Source organism: Macrotis lagotis, chromosome X, assembly GCF_037893015.1.
Source record: "Macrotis lagotis isolate mMagLag1 chromosome X, bilby.v1.9.chrom.fasta, whole genome shotgun sequence".
Taxonomy (NCBI): Eukaryota; Metazoa; Chordata; class Mammalia; order Peramelemorphia; family Peramelidae; genus Macrotis; species Macrotis lagotis.
Window position 1 is genome coordinate 269943761 of NC_133666.1, and position 22283 is coordinate 269966043.

The following is a 22283-nucleotide window of genomic DNA, read 5'->3' on the forward strand; positions in this document are numbered from 1 at the left end:
CTGGTCATTTCCTACTCCAGTGCCAAACTTGCCTGTTATCTTTTTCCAATTATCTTTTGATTCCTTATCTCAGCTTCCAAACCCCTATGAAGAATATGACCCTTTTTTGCGGGGGGGGAGTATTATTTCTGGAAGATGTAGGTCTTCAAAGAACTGATCAACTTGGGCCTTTTTGGGGTTAGTGGTTGGAGTAGATACTTGCATTACTTTGATGAATTGTTTGCCTTGGATTCAAACAGATATTTTAGTCATTTTTGAAATTATACCCCAGTGTTACTTTTCTCATCCTTTTACACAATATATTGTAATCACTTGAATTAAATTCACCCATTCCCATCCATTTGAGTGCATCATTTTGTAATCTTATATTTCAGGTTCCTATGCAATATTGATATTTATAGTATTATGAGATCACTTTTTTTTAGGGTTTTTTTTTTTGTTTTTTGTTTTTGTTTTTTTGCAAGGCAAACGGGGTTAAGTGGCTTGCCCAAGGCCACACAGCTAGGTAATTATTAAGTGTCTGAGACCGGATTTGAACCCAGGTACTCCTGACTCCAGGCTGGTGCTTTATCCACTATGCCACCCAGCTGCCCCGATATTTATAGTATTAGACTTTCCTTTCATTATCAGTTTTCATTTCCTTTCATTTGCAGCTGAGCCTCCTTTAAGGCTTTGACCCAACTGCTTCATTAGTATTGGAGCTACTTGTAGTTATTTTCTCCTCTTCCTCATTATTATTCTAACATGAGGAACTCATGTGCTAGTGTCATCTCTTTTCTCATTTCAGTACTGGAGCTTTCTTAGCAAAGTTAATGGAATGATTTGCCATTTCCTTCTCTAGTGGATCACCTTTTGTCAGAACTCTCCACTATAACTTGTTCATCTTAAGTTATCCTATTCAGCTTAGCTCATAGTTTCATTGACCCTCTCTGCTTAGATAAGACAGTGATCTAGTAAAGTAAAAATATGGTTAACAAGTATCAAATTAAAAAAAACCCTACCAACAATTTTTCTTGAACTTTAGAAAAAGAGTATGTGAGGTGTTATTTATAAAAGAAATGACCTTCTCCCACCAAATGATAAGATAGATTGCACAAAAGTTAAAACCCTTCAGGTGGTGGGGGCAGAAAAGTTCAAATAAATCAGTGTATTTTTTAGAAAAAATATTTCATGTTTATATTGTTATTAAATTATAAGTTATATACATGTGCTTGTGCACATACTGAATTTTAATCACCTACCAAATACTATAATCTGATTTTTTTTTAAAGAGACTTTTCCCTATTTCTCTCATCTTTTGCACTGCTCTCATTTTTTTTTTTTTTTTTTTTTTAGTACAAAGCTCAGAGGTTTATATAACTGTCTTGTTGAAATAGAAAGGCAGTGTTGGAAGAACTGTGAATTTACAGTCCAGGTGTGAATTCAAACTTGGACACTTCTTAATTGCATGATCTTGGGCAAAACAATTAATCTCTCTGAGTTTGTTTTTGCATCTGTCAAATGGGGACAAAAGTATTTATATACCCTACCTTACAAGTTTGTCCTAAGGAAAATGTTTTGCAGCCTTTCAACACTGTATAAATGTAAAACCTTTATACTGTGAATTCATTGATGAAGAACTTGCCTAGGCTCATATAACTAGAATGTATCAGTGGCATTTGAACCTAGAACATTCATTCTCTGAAGTGAGCTGTCCATCTCCCAAGCCTCTCTGTTGGTAATGTCATTAATAATAATTATCTATGATGATAAATAGATTAAAAAATAAGTTTATTTTTGGACAGATAGCCACCTGAGCCACCCAAAACGATTATGTAAATGATGAGTATTTCTTCAGTAATCATTTTTTATTTTTTTTATTTTTATTAAAGATATTATTTGAGTTTTACAATTGTCCCCTCAATCTTACTCCCCCCCCTCCCCGAAAGCAATCTGTCATTCTTTACTTGTTTCCATGTTGTACATTGATCCTAATTGAGTGTGATGAGAGAGAAAACATATCCCTTAAGGAAGAGACAAAAAGTCTAAGAGTTAACAAAATCTGACAATAAGATATCTGTGTTTTGTTTTTTTCTAAATTAAAGGGAATAGTCCTTGAATTTTGTTCAAACTCCACAGCTCCTTATCTAGAAACAGATGGCACTCTCCTTTGCAGACAGCCCAAAAGTTTTCCTGATTGTTGCACTGATGGAATGAGAGAGTCCTTCAAGGTTGAACATCACCCCCATGTTGCTGTTAGGGTATATAGTGTTTTTCTGGTTCTGCTCATCTCACTCAGCATCAGCTCATGCAAATCCCTCCAGGCTTCCCTGAAATCCCGTCCTTCCTGGTTTCTAATAGGACAATAGTGTTCCATGACATACATATACCACAGTTTGCTAAGCCATTCTCCAATTGAAGGACATTTCCTTGATTTCCAATTTTTTGCCACCACAAACAGGGCTGCTATAAATATTTTTGTACAAGTGATGTTTTTACCCTTTTTCTTCATCTCTTCAGGGTATAGATCCAGTAGTGGTATTGCTGGGTCAAAGGGTATACTCATTTTGTTGCCCTTTGGGTGTAGTTCCAAATTTCTCTCCAGAAAGGTTGGATGAGTTCACAGCTCCACCATCAGTGTAATAGTGTCCCAGATTTCCCAGAACTCTTCCAACAATGATCATTATCCTTTCTGGTCATATTGGCCAGTCTGAGAGGTGTGAGGTGTTACCTCAGAGAAGCTTTAATTTGCATTTCTCTAATAATTAATGATTTAGAGCAATTTTTCATATGGCTATGGATTGCTTTGGTCTCCTCATCTGTAAATTGCCTTTGCATATCCTTTGACCATTTGTCAATTGGGGAATGTCTTTTTGTTTTTAAAATATGACTCAGTTCTCTGTATATTTTAGAAATGAGTCCTTTGTCAGAATCATTAGTTGTAAAGATTGTTTCCCAATTTACTACATTTCTTTTGATCTTGGTTACAGTGGTTTTATCTGTGCAAAAGCCTTTTAATTTAATGTAATTGAAATCATCTAGTTTGTTTTTGGTGATGTTCTCCAACTCTTCCTTAGTCATAAACTGCTCCCCTTTCCATAGATCTGACAGGTGAACTAGTCCTTGATCTTCTGATTTGCTTATAGTATTGTTTTTTATGTCTAAATCCTGTAACCATTTGGATCTTATCTTGGTAAAGGGTGTGAGGTGTTAGTCAAATCTAAATTTCTTCCATACTAACTTCCAATTTTCCCAGCAGTTTTTATCAAAGAGAAAGTTTTTATCCCAATAGCTGGACTCTTTGGGTTTATCGAACAGCAGATTACTATAATCGTCTCCTGCTTTTGCACGTAGTCTATTCCACTGGTCCACCACTCTGTTTCTTAGCCAATACCAAATAGTTTTGATGACTGATGCTTTATAGTATAATTTTAGATCAGGTAGGGCTAAGCCCCCATCTTTTGTATTTTTTTTCATTAAGTTCCTGGAAATTCTTGACTTTTTATTTCTCCATATGAATTTGCTTACAATTTCTTCTAAGTCATTAAAGTAATTTTTTGCAATTTTGATTGGTAGGGCACTAAACAGGTAGTTTAGTTTTGGTAGAATTGTCATTTTTATTATATTAGCTCTACCTATCCATGAGCACTTGGTATTTGCCCAGATATTTAAATTTCAGTAATCATTTTGAGTTTAACATATGAACCTTCAGTATTCAGCATTCCTGCTACAGATTTGTAAAACTGACTTCATTAGTAAGTATTCTGTATTTTAAAAAAACAAATATTTAGAATGATAATGGGAACACTGATCAAAAAACAAATTTTGCTTTTAGAAAATGTCAAGACTTATTTTGTCTGTGTTTTAGATAACAATGTTTCAATCTTGATCATTGCCATCTTTTTCCTGTTTTCAAGAAGTTAAAAAATAATTGATGAACTGCAAAAAAGATATTCTTTAGGTATTAACTTAAAAAACCCAACTTTTATAATGTTTCCCACAAGGGGAAAAAATAATCTTTTTAGTTTACTAAATAAGTTTTTAAATAATTCACTGTTAACATTTGCAGTGACATCTAGAACATGACTAGCTCTAATAAAGATAGCACTTCAATGAGTTTATTTCAAGGCTGTCTGAATAACTTTAAGTGTGATCATAATATATTTTCTTCATTCTGTCATATTCAGAGGAAAGAGAATTCCAAAAAATAAGGCAATGTCTAGAACATAGATCATTCCCTCTGTACCTTTTATTTTCAATGTACTTTTGCTGTGAGGTAGAGATAGAGAAATTTTAGGTAGCCCTGTGGGGAAATGGAAATGGTTCCAACTCTTAGCTCTCCAACTAGCCTGTCCTTGTTTGAGGGGAATGAATTTTAAATCTGATATTTTTACAACTTGTTCTAAAAAATATTAAATATAATATATTGTTTGTTCATTGTCTTGCTCACCTGTGCCCTCTTTTGAATTTATTTTTCATGTTCCAAAGATGTTCTTTAAATCTTCCCCATCCATTGGGAATAAAAGTATAATGAAGCAAAAGAAATTCATGCATTGATTATATCTGAAAATGTTATGTCTTATTGTGCATGGCTAGTCTAACACTTCTCTGCTGTAAGTTGGAAAAATGATGATTATCATCAGACTTCTCTAGTTCTTACTGGTCATTGCATTCATTGATTATAGTTCTGAAGTCGTTTATAGTGTTATAGCTATAAATAACCCTCCTGGATCTACTCATGTTTACTCTGCATCAGTGCAGATACGTTCCCCCAATTTTATCTGAATTAATTTCTTTTTATCACTTTTTGCAAAATAATAATTTTTTATTACATTCATACACATTTATTTAGTCATTTCCTAATTGATGAGTGCTTATTTTGCTATAAGATCTTATATATTAACTTTCTACTTCCCCACCCCATAGTTATGCAAGGGAAGAGAATGAATTGACAGTTCTTTCTTGCTTATTATGAAAATGAAGGATTGCAAAAAGGGTTATATTAGAAACTGTTGGCAAAGAAATGTTTGTTTTTATCACTTCTCTAGTTGACTAAGATTTGATATATATAGATTTTCTGCTAATAATACTTGTTTTCAACTTTGTTGTTTCTGAAGATTTTTTTCTTTTTTGCTTTCATGCTTACCTTCAAACTTACCTAGGGAAAACAGCAGTAAACTGTAAGTAAATCAAACAATTCAAATACAGTGTATTTTCTCCCTTTTGTATAAATCATTTTGACTACCAAAGCAATTTAGGCCAAATTTAGAAGACTATTAACTGGTTTTGGCTTCATCCTTTTATCATTCTTTGAACAGGAAGAGATCTCAGCTAAGGTGAGGCACATAGAAAACAATGATCTGGAGGAAGCACCCTGAACTCTTTTTCTTAGACCTAGTGGTAATAATGTAGCTGTGGAAAATGTGCGGATTCGATCAAGGCTGTGCTTAACAATAAAGAGAGGTCATTTAATAAAGTGATGAAAATAATTTGGTGAACATCTTAGTACACTTAGAGGCATGCAAAGAGATCTATGGATTGGAATTAGAAGTAACACAAATGCATAGAAGCATGTCAGATGTTAATGAGAGTAGTGAACTGTTAGATTCTCTTAGGTTTTCCATTATTCCCAAAGGAGACTCACAATGCCAGTTTTTTTTTAGATTTATTGGATAGAAAAATGTTTTGGCATTGATCATTGAATATAATACAGAAAATATATTGGTAGGAAAAGTTGATCTGGCATATGGGCCCTGAGGTAGAATGCTAAAAACTCAGAAGAAGGAATAGTAGTAAGAATGAACGTATGGAAATTAGGGTATTTTGAAGAAATAAATTGCGTTATAAGAATAATTATTTTGGTAGTCCCCAAATTGATGCTTTCCCTTTTGGAGGTCAGTGCAGGGGAAGGCAAGAGGAAAATTTAATAAATGAAGAGTATGGAGTGGGACCATTTGAAAGGGCCAGTGCTTTAGCAGGTGACTGTTCCTAATTATTGTCTGCCACATCCCTTTCTTTTGTGACACAGAGGATATTATGAACTTCAAAAATATAGATATCCTACAATTGGATGTTAATTTGACCTTCCTCCCCTTTAAAATATTAGTTGGATTTTGTTCATTTTAGTTCAGAAAAAGCATGTTATGCTAAAGGAAGTTCATTAGTGATGACATAAAAATGGAAGTTTTTCAAAACTTAAATCTTCATCTGATTTAAATTATATAATAAAGCCAATGAACAATTGAAAGCCTTTGGTAATCTAAAGTTTTGGCTTAAATAATTTAGATAACAATTAATTTCAGCCCTAGTTTTCATTGAATTTTCATATTGTGTGTGTATGTGTATAGATGTGTGTGTGGTGCCTATATACATACATATATATATATATATATATATATATATATATATATATTAATATCTCCCAAATGAATCTTTTCCCCTTTCCCATTATTCTCATCTTATTATTACTGACATTGCTTTGGAAGATAAGATCCGATCCCCTTGAATAATTTTTTGACTGATTGCTTGTGCTATAGAAAGGAAAACTTCTTGGAAAGCATTTCATCCTTTGGTGGGAAATCCTAGGTGGGGAATCCTAGGTGGGGATTCCATATTATTGATATACTTGGTACAATAGATAAAACCATAATTGATCCACTTTGTGCTCCTGGGGTTTGTGGAATTAAAATTCATTTAGAGAAGCATTTAGTTGACAAGCCAAAGAAATAATTATTAGTATACTAGTAAGAAGAAGAGAATGTTTTGTCCTTTTATTCATTTCACATGAATATTTTTTGTTAAAGAAGAAATTATTATTCACATCTGGTATCAAGCATCATGATGGTTTTATGAGGAATGACATAATCACCCAGTAGTACCTATCACATACTAAGAGTTTATTGACATGGCAGTAGGCATGAGCTCAGCTCTTTTATCAGAACTACCTTGGTTGTTCCATATCTACATGGTCTCAGTTTTCTTTAATTCTAAAAGAGTAGTGGTTTCTGGCCTCTTCAAGAGGTTTGGTCTATTCTACAAGCTTTAATTCTTTTTAGGTTTTTTTTTTTTTAAGTGGCTTGCCCAAGGCCACACAGCTAGGTAATTATTATGTGTCTGAGGCCGGATTTGAGCTCAGGTCCTCCTGACTCTAGGGCCGGTGCTCTATCCATTGTGCCACCTAGCCAACCCCCAAACTTTAATTCTTAATAAAATTTTTATTAGTAAAAGTATAAAAATGCACTTAGAGGCATAGCTATATAAAATGTAATTATGGGGTAGTGACCAAATCCTGTTGTAAGAGAAGGCTTACATGTTTAGAATTAATCTGTCCAAAAATAAATATCCCACTGAAAGTCTTGTCTTTTTTTTTAAATTAAAGCTGTTATAGTAGCATTTTGAAATACTTATTTTTAAAGGAATACCTTTTAAAAGCTATTTAGATTTTTTAAAAAGGATTGCAAATTGGAAAGTGGTAACAAGCATTGTTTCTTAAACTAGTCAAGTTAGCCAAAACAGAAAATAGCCTTAACCTCTTGATAGACAACTTATTTCTAACAATCTCTCTAAAGTGGGAGGTGAGGGGAAGGGAAAGGGAAAGGGAAAGAAGTAAATTCTATAGCATGTACACTTACTGGCAATCTCATTCTTATTTTAATCTTTTAGAGAATGTCTGAGTGTATCCAGATCTCATTTGCTGTTTGTAGAATTGGCATTTACACGGTAAGCAATGTATGTTTTTGCTGTACCAGATGTCATCACAAAATAGGTGAATAGGTTGTTTTGATGGTTTATTTGGGGGAGGAGTTAAATGAACCTTTATCCTTTGACTTACTACCTTCCACTAATATCCAAGCTGTTCAGACATCTGAGATTTAAACTAATTTTCGCATTCTTCTTATACCTTCTTTCCTTTTGAAAGGCTTGGGAAAGAGGTGCATGAGAATGTGACATGGCAGGTAAGAGACCTGAGAATTTTTGAAGATTTAGTTGTCTTTAAGGCATTTATATATAAAAAGATCTTGTGTTCAACTGTAGTGCTCTCAGAAGGCTATGTTATATGTTCTTAAAAAGTATAGTGCTAGAATTCTCTATAAGTTTAAAAGAATATTAACCTCTCATGCTCCCTTTGTATCCTGTGGGGAAAAGAAATTTCTCTTCTTTCTTTTCCTTCTTTGTAAACTTTTATATTTGGACTTTGACTTTGAGAATCCAGAACCTGGAGTAACTAATACACTAACTCCAGTGTATATATTTTTAGAAATTTAAAATTTTGCAGTCAGAGATATGAGAGTATTTTTATAAACACTGAGGCTTCAAAACAAAAGGCAGCTGTGATATTTGTTTACAGTTTAATAAGTAGGTGACTAGAGAACCAAACAAATTAAGTTAGTTTTATGAGATTAGAAGGTGAATCAATATAATAAAATAGTTACAGGCAGGAATCTGTTACATTGAACTACTATGGGTCTGCTCTACTTGGGGGAAAAAAATCTCCTTTAAAGGAAAAAATGCCCCTGAATGGATGGGCAGGAACCATAAATAAATAAATAAATGTTCATGTGATTGACTGGAGTTGAAAGTTGGGGGTGCGGTGGGGGAAGAGGGGGAGGAGAGAGAAAGAGGTGTAAAAGACCATGAACCTGCATATTGTAGAACCTAATTACATTTGGCTTCTTCCTCTCACCTACAACAATTCAAGAGAGTTTAATTAATTTTATTTCTTTGACATCAGCAATCAAGTACCACTTATTTAGTAGTCAGAAAAACCAGTTTAAAAGCCTTGATTCATGACCCATAGTTTGTATAAATTGTATGTTGTACATATAAACTAGATATGTAAAGATTATACTATCACAGTCAACTATGATGCTGTGGAGAAATAAGTTGGATAATATAGGAATGCTTACTGGTATGATAGTCACATAAAACTGGTAAAAATTAAAAAAAATTAAAAAATTAAAAAACCAGCAAAATATATATACAGTATGCATATATATATGTATATATGCATACATTCTTATCCAGTCTCCTTCCTAAAGTAATATACAAATTTAATAAAGCTAATTAGTACTGGAAAGGATTTCTTCTCCTGTAAGTAATATAATCAGCTTTTCCTAGGACTTCAATTAAGTAAGATTGGGATGACAATTCAGGCCCCAATTTTCAGGTAGTTTAAGATGAATGAGAATTCAGGACATAGATCATATAACTGATCAATATTTTGTCAGTGATATAAAGTGGAACCCAACAGACCAATTCTATTACTAAAGCTTAAAATTTAAATGAAAGCTCACTAAAAAAAAAAAACAAACCAGTCCTTGGAATTGAGCATCTGTTTTGAGAAGATAACTTTCTCTCTACATTATTTTAAAATAATCTTTCAATTTCAGGAAATGTTACACAACAGGAGATAATGCATATTCTCTAGAACCTAGTGTCTTTCTGTAAGTACAAAGAAGTAATTATTTATAAAAAACACAAATGGTTCTTGTAAGTGGGCCCATGCTATCTTTAGTATTTTAAAAATCCTCATTGGTTGCTGGTCAGGAGGGAGAAGGGGAAGTAAGTTATTGCCAAATTTGTCATTATAATTGTCTGTGAACGTAGGCTGAATTTATAACCTTAAAATTAACACTTTGGAATCAGGGTTTGACTAACCTTGTGATAAAGAGGTATATTTCTAAATGCCATTTATATAGAAGAATGGCTTGCCTTATACTTTTGTGAGGACTGCAAATGTTTTGATGAGGATGATTTTTAAAGTTTCCTTAAAGAACTTTCCAGTAACTTCCAAACTGTCACTGGGGACAGTCAGACTTCTTTGCCAGAAACAGGATTCCTGATTATAAATCCTGAGTTCTAAGGATGCCATAGCCCTTTCAAGAATTAACACATTTTTTTACAATTTTCTCATAAGGTTAGAAACAGTTTTAAACTTCATTACCATAAAAAGTAGCTTTAATGGCCAAGAGATAGCTAGTGCTATCTGGTATACATCTCAGTCCTATAATGGCTTAGGGTCTAGAACTGGAAGTGACCTCCAAGGCTATGTAGTCCTCCCCTCTAATTTCTAGACGGAAAAACTGAGGCTCAGAGAATTGAACTAACTTTTCCCAGGTGTCACAAGTGGTGTCAGAGGGTCCCCTGCCTCGATATTGAGTGTTGTTTGTGGCTAGACAAGTCTCTCAACTCCAATTTTTTTCATTTGCAAAAGAGTGGTAATAATTATGTTGCTTTTATTGCAGGTTTGTTGAAAGTTGTTATGCAGACCTTAAAGTTCTAAATAAGTGTAGGAAATAATTATTATTTTGCCAGTATGAGATTTTTATTTTTAATACCAGACCAAATTTCATTGATATAGGAAACTCCTCTTTCCTGTACCAGCCTAATCAAAGAAAAGAGATTAAGACTCAGTGTTTTACTTAAGAAGGCCAGTAGTGTGAAGGGTGTGTCATGTGCCATATTGAAATAAAGAGTAATGATTGTTTTCTGTCCAGTTACTATATTTGTTCCAGTTTTGTCCTTGCCACCATTCTCAAAATTGACTTTAATGAATTCGCTTTAGTCTTCTCATGCACCTGTTAGCCATGTTGTTTACTGTTAAAAAGCAAGACTGTTATGTTCTGCTGTTATGAATATTATTCATCTTTCAGCTAAGTTGTGTTGGATTAAATAGGTGTTAAAACTGAATCTGAAACCTCAGTTGTTTTTATAGTCTGCTGGATACAATCAAACTAGGCAAGAGATCATGTCAAAATATCAGGGGAGAAATGAAGAGTTCATGTCCTTCTGATGTTGAATGAGGAGGTCATCTTCTTTTTATGAAGAAAGACAGTTTTAATCTATTGGGTTCCAGAGAATAATCTGACACTGGGACTCCTGAACAATGGCTCAGCAAATTCTACTTATGATTATAGATTAAAGAATGATGATAATGTGTATACAGTGTAGAAAAGAATCTTCATAGAATCAGAGAATTTTAGAGATAGAAAGGACTCTCTCTCTCTCCTTTGAGGGGAAAGTGAAAAAACACTCTTCCTGTCTTTCCTGTCAGCAATCACCTATATCAGTAATGTGGTTGTAGAATGTGGGCTGTTGTAGTAGTAAGTTGAATAGGAAGTCGAAGTACCCACAGGCAAGATAGTTAAAAGAATAGGACAGATTAAACTGAATTTTAGGGAACACAATAATTTTATGAATTGTTGGGGAACAGCAAAGAATAAGTGGTATCCTGGCCAAGAAAGAAAGCAGAAACTGGAAATGGTGGGGAACAAAGGTGGTTCCGAGGTGGGAGCAGAGCTTCTGTAACTCTGGCAGTGGTCTGTAGACAAATATTAAACTAAGTCTGGTGGTCCTAGGGCACAAGTCAGATTTATGATGTGTAACCATCTAATAGTTATCAGCAAGCTTCTTCAGACAGTTAGGAGCAAGGATGGAACTAGAATTTACATATGCATAAATATATGTCTATATATTCTTCATATTGGGAGAGACAGGTTAGCATAGTACACAGAGAATACTGACCTTGGGCTCAGGAAGGACTAGTTGAAGTTTTGTCTCTGATATATACTGACCTCTGATACATTCTTGCTGCGTGATCTAGGCAATTCATTTAACCCAAACATTTTTAAGGCTGTTTGTTCTGGAATAGTTATCAGTCTGGTTGGGCAGAAGAACTTTGCTTGCTGGCAATTGCTCATGGCAGAGAAATCCCAGTTAAAAAACCAGCAACAGGGACAGCTAGGTGGCACCAGCCCTGAAATCAGGAAGACCTGAGTTCAAATTTGGCCCCAGTCATTTAATACTTACTTAGCTGTGTGACTTTGGACAAGTTACTTAACTCCATTGCCCTGCAAAAAACAAAAAATACAACAAAACTCCCCACCCAACAACAATTAAGAAAACCCTAACAAAAAACTTCCCAACAATATCACTTAAAAAAAAAAGTAAGGGGAAAAAAACCTACCCTTAAAATGGGGAATGCAGAAAATGAGAATGTATGAATGTGAATATTTTTAACATATATGGGGGAATTAATATTTTTAAGATAATTTTAGAAGTTCTAGAAGGGACCTTAGATACCATCTAGCAGTGCATTATTGCTTTCCAGGAAGGCAGTGTTTTGAGCGTATGTAATGGATAGAGAACTAGTCTAGAAGTTGGAAAGACTTCAGTTTCAACCATTAATACACTTAGATGTGTGACCCTGGATAAATCACATTAACCTTTATTAATTTCAGTTTTCTCATCTGTAAAATGAAAATAATCACAGCAACCTATCTCATTGGATGGTTCAATCACATGAGATACTATGTATAAAATACTTTTCAAATTTTAAGATGCTATTTGCTAGCTTTTATTAACAGCAAGAAGTAAGAGTTTAAAATATTGACTGTTTTTAGCTTCATAAATGATCCAGTTTAGGACATGAGGTCTAGGACTTTTTCATAAATCTGAAATAGTAACTATGAAATATGAAGCAAGATTGAAAGAACTATGAGGGACTTCGCTACCACCTTTTGAAACTGAAACATGGACAATGGAAAAAAGTCTGGTTTAGATGTTTTGGGGAATACAAATAGTGTTTTCTCTTAACTTCAAGATAATCAAGATATGACATAAATGGCAACATAAAGAAAATGTTTGCATACCAGTGCTGTGCTATTCATAAGATAATCTTCTAGATCTCTACTGCTCCATCTTTTTTCCCTTATTTGGTTCAGGGGCAGTTTTCAATGATGTAAGTAGAAGTCATGGTCATATCCTGCAAGCTATAGATAAAATGTACTTTGCTATCTTTATCATTCTACAGAAGCACTTCTTGGCACATCTTGAGTTGAGTTTTCTTCTAAGTTAATTTGACCAATATCTAGGAATATGCTAAAGTCAGTTCAAATAGATTGTTAAATTTTCATTGTGAGCATTTACATTTGGGAATAACCAAAATTACAAATCAGGGTTTCATTAATTTGCTTTGTTGATTGGATAAAATGATGGATAAAATGCTAATATACTCCACCCCCACCCAAGCCTGATTGTTAAACCTTTACCAGCACATACCTTTTGTAACATAATCTCAGAACTTTTGAATAGAGTAGGATATTAACAGTACTTACTAAAGGAATAATGAAAAAAGATAATATCTTTCTACTCTCCCAAGTGATATAAAGGAAAGATCACTGCATCAGAAGTCAAGGAAGCTTTGGTATTTAATCTTGGCAAAGTTCTACCCAGGAATTGGCATTTTCTATCCAGAAATATGCATTTTAATGGGCCCTGGTTTCACATGGATACCTGACTTCATTCTTCTGAAGGAATGCTTAATATTTTGTTCTTCAATACCAATATTTTTTTTTGTGGTTAAAGAAATCCTATGAAAATGAAACTTTTCTTATAATCTATAAGAATTTCTGGTTATTTTCCTATAGCTTCCTTTTCAAATTTCAGCAGACACAATTAGGTTCAATTTTGAAAAAAACTTTTAATGGACACTGGTGATGGCTTTGATTCTGACTAGTCAGGGCTTCATTTATTTAGGCAAAAATTTATTTTATGAATAAAGAAATATTGATTTTGAACTGGGCTATTATATATCAAAAACAATGTATATACAGTTATTTTTGGAAAGAGTAGAGTACTATGGATAGACTCTAGGATTGAACAGTTATATAACACCTAGGATGATTTGTATAAGGGAGTTAGAACTAGAAAAATTCCCCTCCCCTCAAAATAAACCAGAAACAGCTAAAATGATGCAGGAAATGAATATTTTGTATCAGAGGACTGACTGAAAAATTTAGGATTCTTATCCTCACTTGTTGTAACTTGTTGTTACTTTTTTGTTTTTCTATCCTTAAGCATATTTATCTAGAATCTATTTCAGACAGGGATGGTGTTCAGGGGGAGAACTAGCACCTTTGGAACGAGGGCTTGGTAAACCCTTTTCAGGTCTGCTTGTCCATTTTTGATGCTCATCTTCACTGAACCCCACCTATGACTCCTAGAAGTCGAACCATGAGCAGTAGCCATACCCTGGTAAATTGGGCAGATGGATGAAATCAGGTCGAGGATCACCTGTTTGTGAGTCAGGGGAATGTCTACCCCTAGAACATGAAGACATTCCCCAGCACAATGATTCCCAGATGCGAATGGTCATGAGGGAGATTGAAGCAGGCACTATGGGGTACTTAGAGTTTGCTTAGATATGGGAGATGCTAAGGTCATACACTGCATCCTGGTTTATTTCCAGTCATCTTTACTTTTGTCTTGCCATTGAATTTAGTTGTCTCAGGAAGAGAGAGTGAGCTTGTGCAACTCTGCCTCACTTAAATCCAACTGTTCTGCAAATCAAGACATCACATGTGCTGTCATTGGTTCTCTTTGAAAACCAAGTTGTTTGACAACAACTTCAGGCAGTGATTGCTTTAAATGCCACTTTAACCTGTTTTAAAGTTTAGGAATTTAATCATTTGATTCTTAAAAAAAAATTAAGGCTCTTTAATATGAGAAGATACTTAAATTCTAGAATGCTAGGAAGGAGGTCGTTTCAGGAAAAATAAAGGGGAAATATTTCTTTTTCACTGGATAATAAACATATAAAACAGGGGCAGCTAGGTGGCACAGTGGATAGAGCGCGGGCCCTGGAGTTAGGAGTACCTGGGTTCAAATCCGTTCTCAGACACTTAATAATTACCTAGCTGTGTGGCCTTGGGCAAGCCACTTAACCCCATTTGCCTTGTAAAAACCTAAAAAACCCCAAAACATATAGAACTAATTACTTTAAGCAGTTCTATAACTAAAAATATAAGCAGGGTTCAAGAAGGATTCAGATTCATGACAGGTAACGTTGTGGTTGTCCAGTCCAATACTCCATTTTACAGATAAGCAGATTAGAATTAGGATTTTGTAAATAAATTAATTTAAAAAAAGGAATTAGGATTTAAATTAGGGTTCTGACTCCCCAAATCACGATACTTTCCTCTGTGCCTCTCCCTATCTTTAGCTGCTCTCTCTCTCTCTCTGTCTCTCTCTTTCTCTCTCTCTCTGACATACACACACACACACACACACACACACACAATCTCTCTCTCTCTCTCTCTTCTCTTCCCTCTCCTTCCCCTTCCAACTCTCCACATATATCTTGCTCATGATTTCTTCTTGACAAATTATTTAAATTTGGCCACAGAAGAATGTGATTTCAGTTCGTAAACTAATTATATTTTGTGTATCATGAAAACCTTAAACAATCCCATGTGTCAGAACATAATGAGACTACCCACACATATTTCTATTTTTAGTCTGTGAATGTTTAGATTTTTAGCTCTTTCCTCCAATTAGTGATAATACTATTTATAAGTGGGTTATTTTTTGCCCTGCCATAGGAAGATGAAACTTTATTAGAAGGAATGACCTATCCAAAAGCTGAGGTTACATACAATGATATTTTATAATGTTAGTAAAAGGGTATTCTTTGTATCCAGTTGTTAATCCTGTGGAAGAGATGTGCTTCTGAAAAAAGTTGTCCATTTGATTCAGCAAACAATTTAAGAAGCATTTATTAAGCAAAGCAATGTGATGTGCTGGGCACTGGAGATACTGAGATATATTATCCAGCTATTGTCAAGGAGCTTGTCTCGTGGGGGAAGGGGGTGGTGATATGAGTGCACAGATAACTGATATGAAGGAGAGTAGAATCAATGAAAAAGATCCAACTAGGGAAATGGCTATGAAGGCAGGAGAGATTACTTTCACCTGGGGGGGAGGGAGGAGGGGGCTCAGGAAATGCTTTATAGTAGTTGTGACCACTGAATTGGCCTTAGAAAGAGAGGAGGCAAGGCTGATTTCAGCAGGTGAAGGAAGACCACTGTGTGAGAGAGGACAGTATGAGAAATGGTGAGAACAGAGTCATGAAGTACAGAAAAGGCAGATAAGTTCAATTTTATGAGAAGATAGACTGACAAAGCTGACAATCACATAGTGCTTAGAGATTTCAATAATGCTTTGTGTGCATTATTTTACCCCCCCCAAAAAAAACCTTTATAAAAAAAGTGCTCTAGATTTTGGAACTTTCATTTTAAAGGTGAGGAAAAAGCTTTAGAGAAGCTAAGTGATGTTAGACTACTTAATTCCATTATAAGAACTCCATTCTTATTGAGTGTTACAAGTGGAATTTGAATCTCCATCCAATATGCTTTTGAAATAAGATAACAACAATAATAATATAAGACACTCTGCTAAATGTATTACAAATATCTCATTTGATCCTCCCAGCAATTCTATGAGTTACATACTAATATTATTCCCATTTTATAGATGAGAAAACTGAAGCAAAATGTGGTTAGGTCATTTTTACCCATTGTTCCACAGTTAATAAATGTCAGAGGTTAGATTTAAACTTAGGTCTTCCTGACTGCAGGACCAATGCTCTTTTTTTTAATTTAATTTTTTTTTTAAATTTAAGTCAATGGGATTAAGTGACTTGCCCAAGTCACACAGCTGGGCAATTATTAAGTATCTGTCTAGTGCTCTATCCACTTTCCACTTAATCACCCTACAGATAAAGCTGGGAAAGTGAAAACTGGAACTAGATCTGTTGAGATCAAGGTTTTTGAATGGAGGGCTAATGTGCTCAGAATGGTGATAACTTATAAATATAAGATAAACTGGTAGGTGACTTGCTATAAAAGTGAAGGGAATGACTGCAAAGTTAGTACTGTCAGCAAAAAATAATTGTCAACAAGCATTTATAGAATTAGAAGAATTTATTTGGGAGGAGAAAAATTAATAATTTTTGCAATTCTGTATTTGAGATGTTCACTGGGTATATTAGAAAAAGGACTAGAGTTTTGGGAAGTTCTATGTATCAGAACCAATCTTTTCATTAACACTGACTTTGTGATCTCAGTCCATTGTTATAACAGTCACTTTATGGGGATGAGTTCTAAATCTGCATGTTTAACTTGACCATTTATTTACAATCATAAAATAACAGAGCAAGAAGGGACTTAGAGATCTTCTTGCTTGTGTATCAACCCTATATTTTCAGTTGTCTGTGGGATATCGTCACTTCCCTTTCTTGTTATTAATTCAAACACAAGCATATTTAGAAATGAACCAATCATTTTCCCTACCCTCCCCAAACTCATTTTTTCTTGATTCCTATTTCTTTCAGAAACTCTATCATTTTTATAGTCTTCTATGCTAGAAACCATGATATAATGTTATCAGAGATATTTTATGTTAATGTGCAACCATATAGTTTTAGACTTTAGAGATCATTTGAGACCATCTTCCTCATTTTAGTTTGTAACAATTTTTATGATCTTGTATTTTTTCTGAACCTAAATATCTCCCCAAAAAAGCATTTCAATATTCACAGTAGAACAGAAAAGAGTACACACACATATATGAAATTACAAACTTTGCTTTCAGAGCTGACCTACTACACCGTACTTCCTTCTGAACTTCTTTAGTTATCTTTGATGCATTTATAAAAAATGTTTTATTGGCCCTCTTTTTGGGAGAGCAAAGGTATCACTATTGCTAACTATCTTCTCTTCCAAGCCATTCCCTCAGTTAAAAACTGAAAGGGAAAAAATATCTTTTGTAACAAAAAAGCAAAGACTAACAAAACTTGGCCACAGAATATATATATATGTATATACATATATATATGTATATATGTCTTATTACACTTTGGAGTTCATTATGTCTTCATTATGTCTTTGTTAGGAGATGGATGGCATGCTTCATCATAGGCCCTCTGAGACAAAGTTGGTCAATTGCATTGATCAGGGTATTTTTCTTTACATTGTGGTTTTTCTCATATAAAAATTATTCTACTGATTTTTCCTCCTTCATTCTACATCAGTTCAAATTCTTCATTCTTTGAAATGGTTTCATTATTTCTTCAAGTGCAATAGATTTTCAATAAACCAATAGGAATAAACCATAGTTTATTCAAACATTCCCCAGTTGCCTGAGAAGCAATTGAACATACCCTTATAGCTTTTAGTTATTTATTTTTAAAAAAATTTTCTTTTTTTAATCCTCTCTTCAGGATCAAGAAGTTTATTATCTCTGCATCTATTTCCTTAAAGATGTTATCTTTCTTTTGGGGGAGGGGGTGGAGTGAGGCAATCAAGATTAAATGACTTGCTTAGGGTATGTCTGAGGCTGGATTTGAACTCAGGTCCTCTTGACTCGAGGATTGTGCTCTATCTGCTGTCCCACCTAGTTATCTGAAGATATCTTTCTTAAACAACCTGCTCCCCTTCTTCTTATTTCTCTGTTGAGTTTGATGTATTTCTGCATCAAACAATTTATGTTTTTGTTTAGCTCTCTTTTGTGAGTCTTTAAAGCGCTATATACATGTTAATTGTGTTTAAAGAAACTTTTCCTTTTTATTCTTTTTTTCATAGAAGTTATTTTTCCCATTTCTCATTTATGTAAAGCTAGTTTTGGCTTCAATGCCTTTGCTATTGTCCTGCCCTTCCGCTATTAACTGGGTTCATCTTGCTGCCACTGCTGCCTATATCACCATGATTTCCTTCCACATGGAAATATTGAGTTAGGTAACAAGCTCATCTGCATCTTTCTATGGGTTTTTATAGTCCCTAAACATACTCTTTCCCAGCAGGCTTTATCATTTTTAATCACATGCTTATTTCACATGCTTATTTTTTTTTTATCTTAATGGTGGGAGAAAACCATGTAGGAAAACTTTTTTTTCCTGTCTTGTTTGTGGAAACATTGTAACTCTTATATTAACAGCATTTAGAGGATAACTAGGACATACAAGAATGCCATTCATTTTTTGTTTTTTAATTGGGGTAGGCTGAATAATTAAAGCTAATTAGGGCCGGAATATCTTGAAATTCATTATGGTGTATTGTTGGCATTGAAAATTCACTTTGAACCCTTATCCTATGATTAATAATAACAACAAAGAACTCTCACTTATGACTTTTAGTTTGGGCCAGTCAGCATCCAAGTGTCCTGCCATGAAGGGATCTTCCGAAGACAGCATAGGGTCAGTTCCCAGAGACAGGGCTCTCCTTTAGACTCTCTTCCAGAGTAGGCCAGCCCAACTCAAATGACTGAGAATCTGAGGTTGCAATAACCAGAGTCAGTCCATCTATCACCCACCACCCCTCAGACCCCATGAATCACCCTAACTTGCATTTTTTAGGACAACTAGGCCCTTCCCTCTGCCCTGCCATGCAGCTATTCTGTGTAGGTCATTTCCCACTTGAAAAATAGGAGCTCCTTTAGAGTAAGGACTCCTGGTTTTCTTTTTGTATCCCCAGTGCTTATCATAGAGTTTGTACCTGTTTGTAGGATTTGCAAAGTGCTTTATAAACATTTTATTCTCCCAACAACTTTGGAAAGTATTATTATTAATATGCTATTATTACTCTCAATTTACAGATGAAGAAACTGAGGTAGGTATTGAGTTAAGTAAAATTAGTCAGGGTCACTTACTTGACCCAGTAAGTTTCTGAGGTCAAATTTGTACTTAGAGTTTCCTGATTCCAACTCCAACACTGTGTCCACTATACTTCCAAACTGCCTATGTATATAGGGAAACTGAGATGTGAAGAATCATTGACTTCTCAATTCCCTCCTAATTTTAGTTGAGGAATATTTCCCTGTGCTTTATGAAAGACTAGGGAAAATCTTTTAGACTGGATTAATACGTTAATTATAACCAAATATCTTCTTGTTCTAATAAATGCTCATGTGAACTCCCGTGGTATTCCATTTGACCTCTTTTGACTATCATAGTCTAACTTGTTGCAATTGTTTTTGCCTATTCTAGATTATAAACTCTTAGATGACAAATACTTGTATCTCTTTTTTGTTGTTCACTGATTTTTTCAGTTGTGTTCAATTCTTTGTGATTCCATTTGGGATTTTCTAGACAAAAATGCTAGAGTGATTTGCCATTTCCCTCTTTACTCATTTTACAGATGAGAAAATTGACGTAAACAGGGTTAAATGACTTGGTTAGGGCCACACAGTTAATTTGAATTTAGGAATATGAGTCTTCCTGACTCCAGGTCCAACACTTTAAACATTTCCCTTGCTAGTTGCCTTTTATCCTAGGATGCCCCTAGCATGTCTTGCATCTAGCTAGGCAATATGTGTTTATTAATTTGAATCAGATATGACTTAGTATGACAAAACAATATCTTTGTGGTGTGTAATTCCAATCATTTTAGAATAGAAGGGCTAATGTTGAATTATTATTATCTCCATCCTATCTCCTGCCAAATCTTCTGTGAAACCATGGTCAAAGTATTTAATCTGGCAGTCTGTTTTCTTTTCTCTAAAATGGGAATAATAATAGAAGCATAACTTAACATAACCTTCATCTATTTGATTTTTTTCCTCATTACTCCATGATAGAAATGTAAAGCTTCTAGGTTCTAGTATGAAGTTTGTCAGTATTTACTTCTGTGATCTTGGGCAAGTCCATTAAATTCTGTAATTTCCTTCTCTGTAGAATTAATGACCACCTCCTTACTTAAGGGTTCTGGTTCTGAAGTGGGGCAGTTCATTTAAAAAGGAAAAAAAAATGACTTCAAACTTATTTCTTGAGTTGAGTGCAGTAACCATTTTGCCTATGCTGCTGAATTTTCCATGTTTATGATTGTTTACAGTACAAACTGATAATCAGATTAATAATTGCCATCTAGAATGATCAAAATCAGGGAATGTGTTGATGTAGTTTTTTAAAAAAGATTCTTTCCAGTAATTCTCCCACATTTAAGAGTTTTTCCTTTGTAAGAATAGCAGCAGGTTGTTGTTGTTTGTTCTTTCTTTGTTTTCAAAGTGGATCAATGACATTTGGAAGGTGATGCCTTCACTGGTGAATTGGATTTAAGTAAGTAAAGCAGAGCTGTGCAAAGTCATCAGCCTTATTCTCTCTTCTCCAGAATCATTGGAGCCCAGTGGCAAGATATAAGTCATGACAACCAAAGATGACCCCAGATACAGTGGGATTTGCCCTCTTAAACCACTGTCTTCTCTAAATCTCAGTTTGTCTGAGGTAAAGTCCATTCAGTAACTAAAGGCTAGATGGGAATTGAGACAAAAGTAGGTCTAGTTTAACCTTCATTAAAAAAAATCAGTCTGGGAGGGGAAGATGCTCAGAATTGGAATGGGATCAAGGACATGGGTATAGGGATTCTTAGGGCAACTTCATTATAAGAATTTGAAGTAAAGGAGAAGAGAGTGGGGAAGGGAGTATTATATCTTTATATTGAAATATATTAAAGGAGAGAAGAGTGAGCTCATTGAGGTAGTCTGGTAAAGTCTTCACTTTTGAGTTTTGGGGAGGGAACAATTTGAGGTTTGAGGAGAGAAGAGACAAGTTTGGAATTATTTATTAGGTGCAGAGTGAAGAATTAAGGAATCAAAGGATACAATGAAGATCCAGGAGATGTCAGACATTAAAAGTTTGTCATCTACCTTGTTGGCTCAGTTATAGGACTTCCTCCCCATTCTGTTCAGTTACTTATGTGAAGAAGAGGAAGAAGAAGAGGTAGCAGACAGTGAGAGGTACCCAGGTTTGGAATTTGGACAAGTCATGAGAAGTGAAGAATGAGAGCATTTTAACCTAGAAAATTGGGTGGAATTGAATTGGTTCAGATTGAATTTAGTTGAGAAAAGTGAAGTCATAGCTGATTTATGACCTGAGATTACTGAGGAGGAAGAGTTTGGAGGTCCTGTTGAGTAGTGAAAGTAATTTTGTCTGAGGGAAAGGGATATGGAGATTTGGAATGATAGGTTATGATTAGAGAAAGGAGTTGATAAGTTTTTGATCATAGAAATGGAAAATTTGTGGGGGTTAACAAGTTCAAAAGTGTGGCCGTTCTTGTGTGGCTGAAGTATAGTAGAGGAGTAGTTTATGGGATATGAGGAAATAGAAGAATTGGGAAGTCAGAGTTTTTGAGGAAGCATAAACATGTGTGTTGAAAGAGAGGAAGACTGTGAGCCAGATGTTAAATCTTTGGAGAAAAGAAAGGGGATAACCTGATCTGTATTGAGTGTTGAATTTTGATTGTGTGAATTTCAAAGGATAGAAATTGCTAAGAGCTAGGCTACTGAGTGATGATTACAAAGGAAGAGTCTGACAGTGACAGTAGGAGCAAAGAGTATAACTTCTCTAATGTTATGGTGATAAAGAAGTTATGTGGATAGAAAGAAGTGAGATTATGAATTACAAAATAATTGGAAGGGTGTTAAACTTAGAATGGAAATTCCAAAAGGCATAATGGGAAAGGTAAGCACCACTGGAG

The 22283-nt window shown here is 34.6% G+C and overlaps 1 protein-coding gene across 9 annotated transcripts in view; it reads left to right on the forward strand.

Annotated features, from left to right (window-relative positions):
* Positions 1-22283, forward strand: part of ARL15 (ARF like GTPase 15) — a 521133-nt gene that overhangs the window by 47674 nt on the left and 451176 nt on the right. For 7 of the 9 annotated variants that reach the window (XM_074202516.1, XM_074202520.1, XM_074202517.1 and 4 more), the window contains one exon: positions 7642-7698. The exons of 1 other annotated variant lie outside the window; for it this stretch is intronic. In XM_074202516.1, coding sequence (XP_074058617.1) covers positions 7642-7698 — 57 coding nt within the window. Of the gene's footprint in view, positions 1-7641; positions 7699-9368; positions 9423-22283 lie in introns of those variants that run through there. One more of the 9 variants, XM_074202521.1, reaches the window with a different exon arrangement.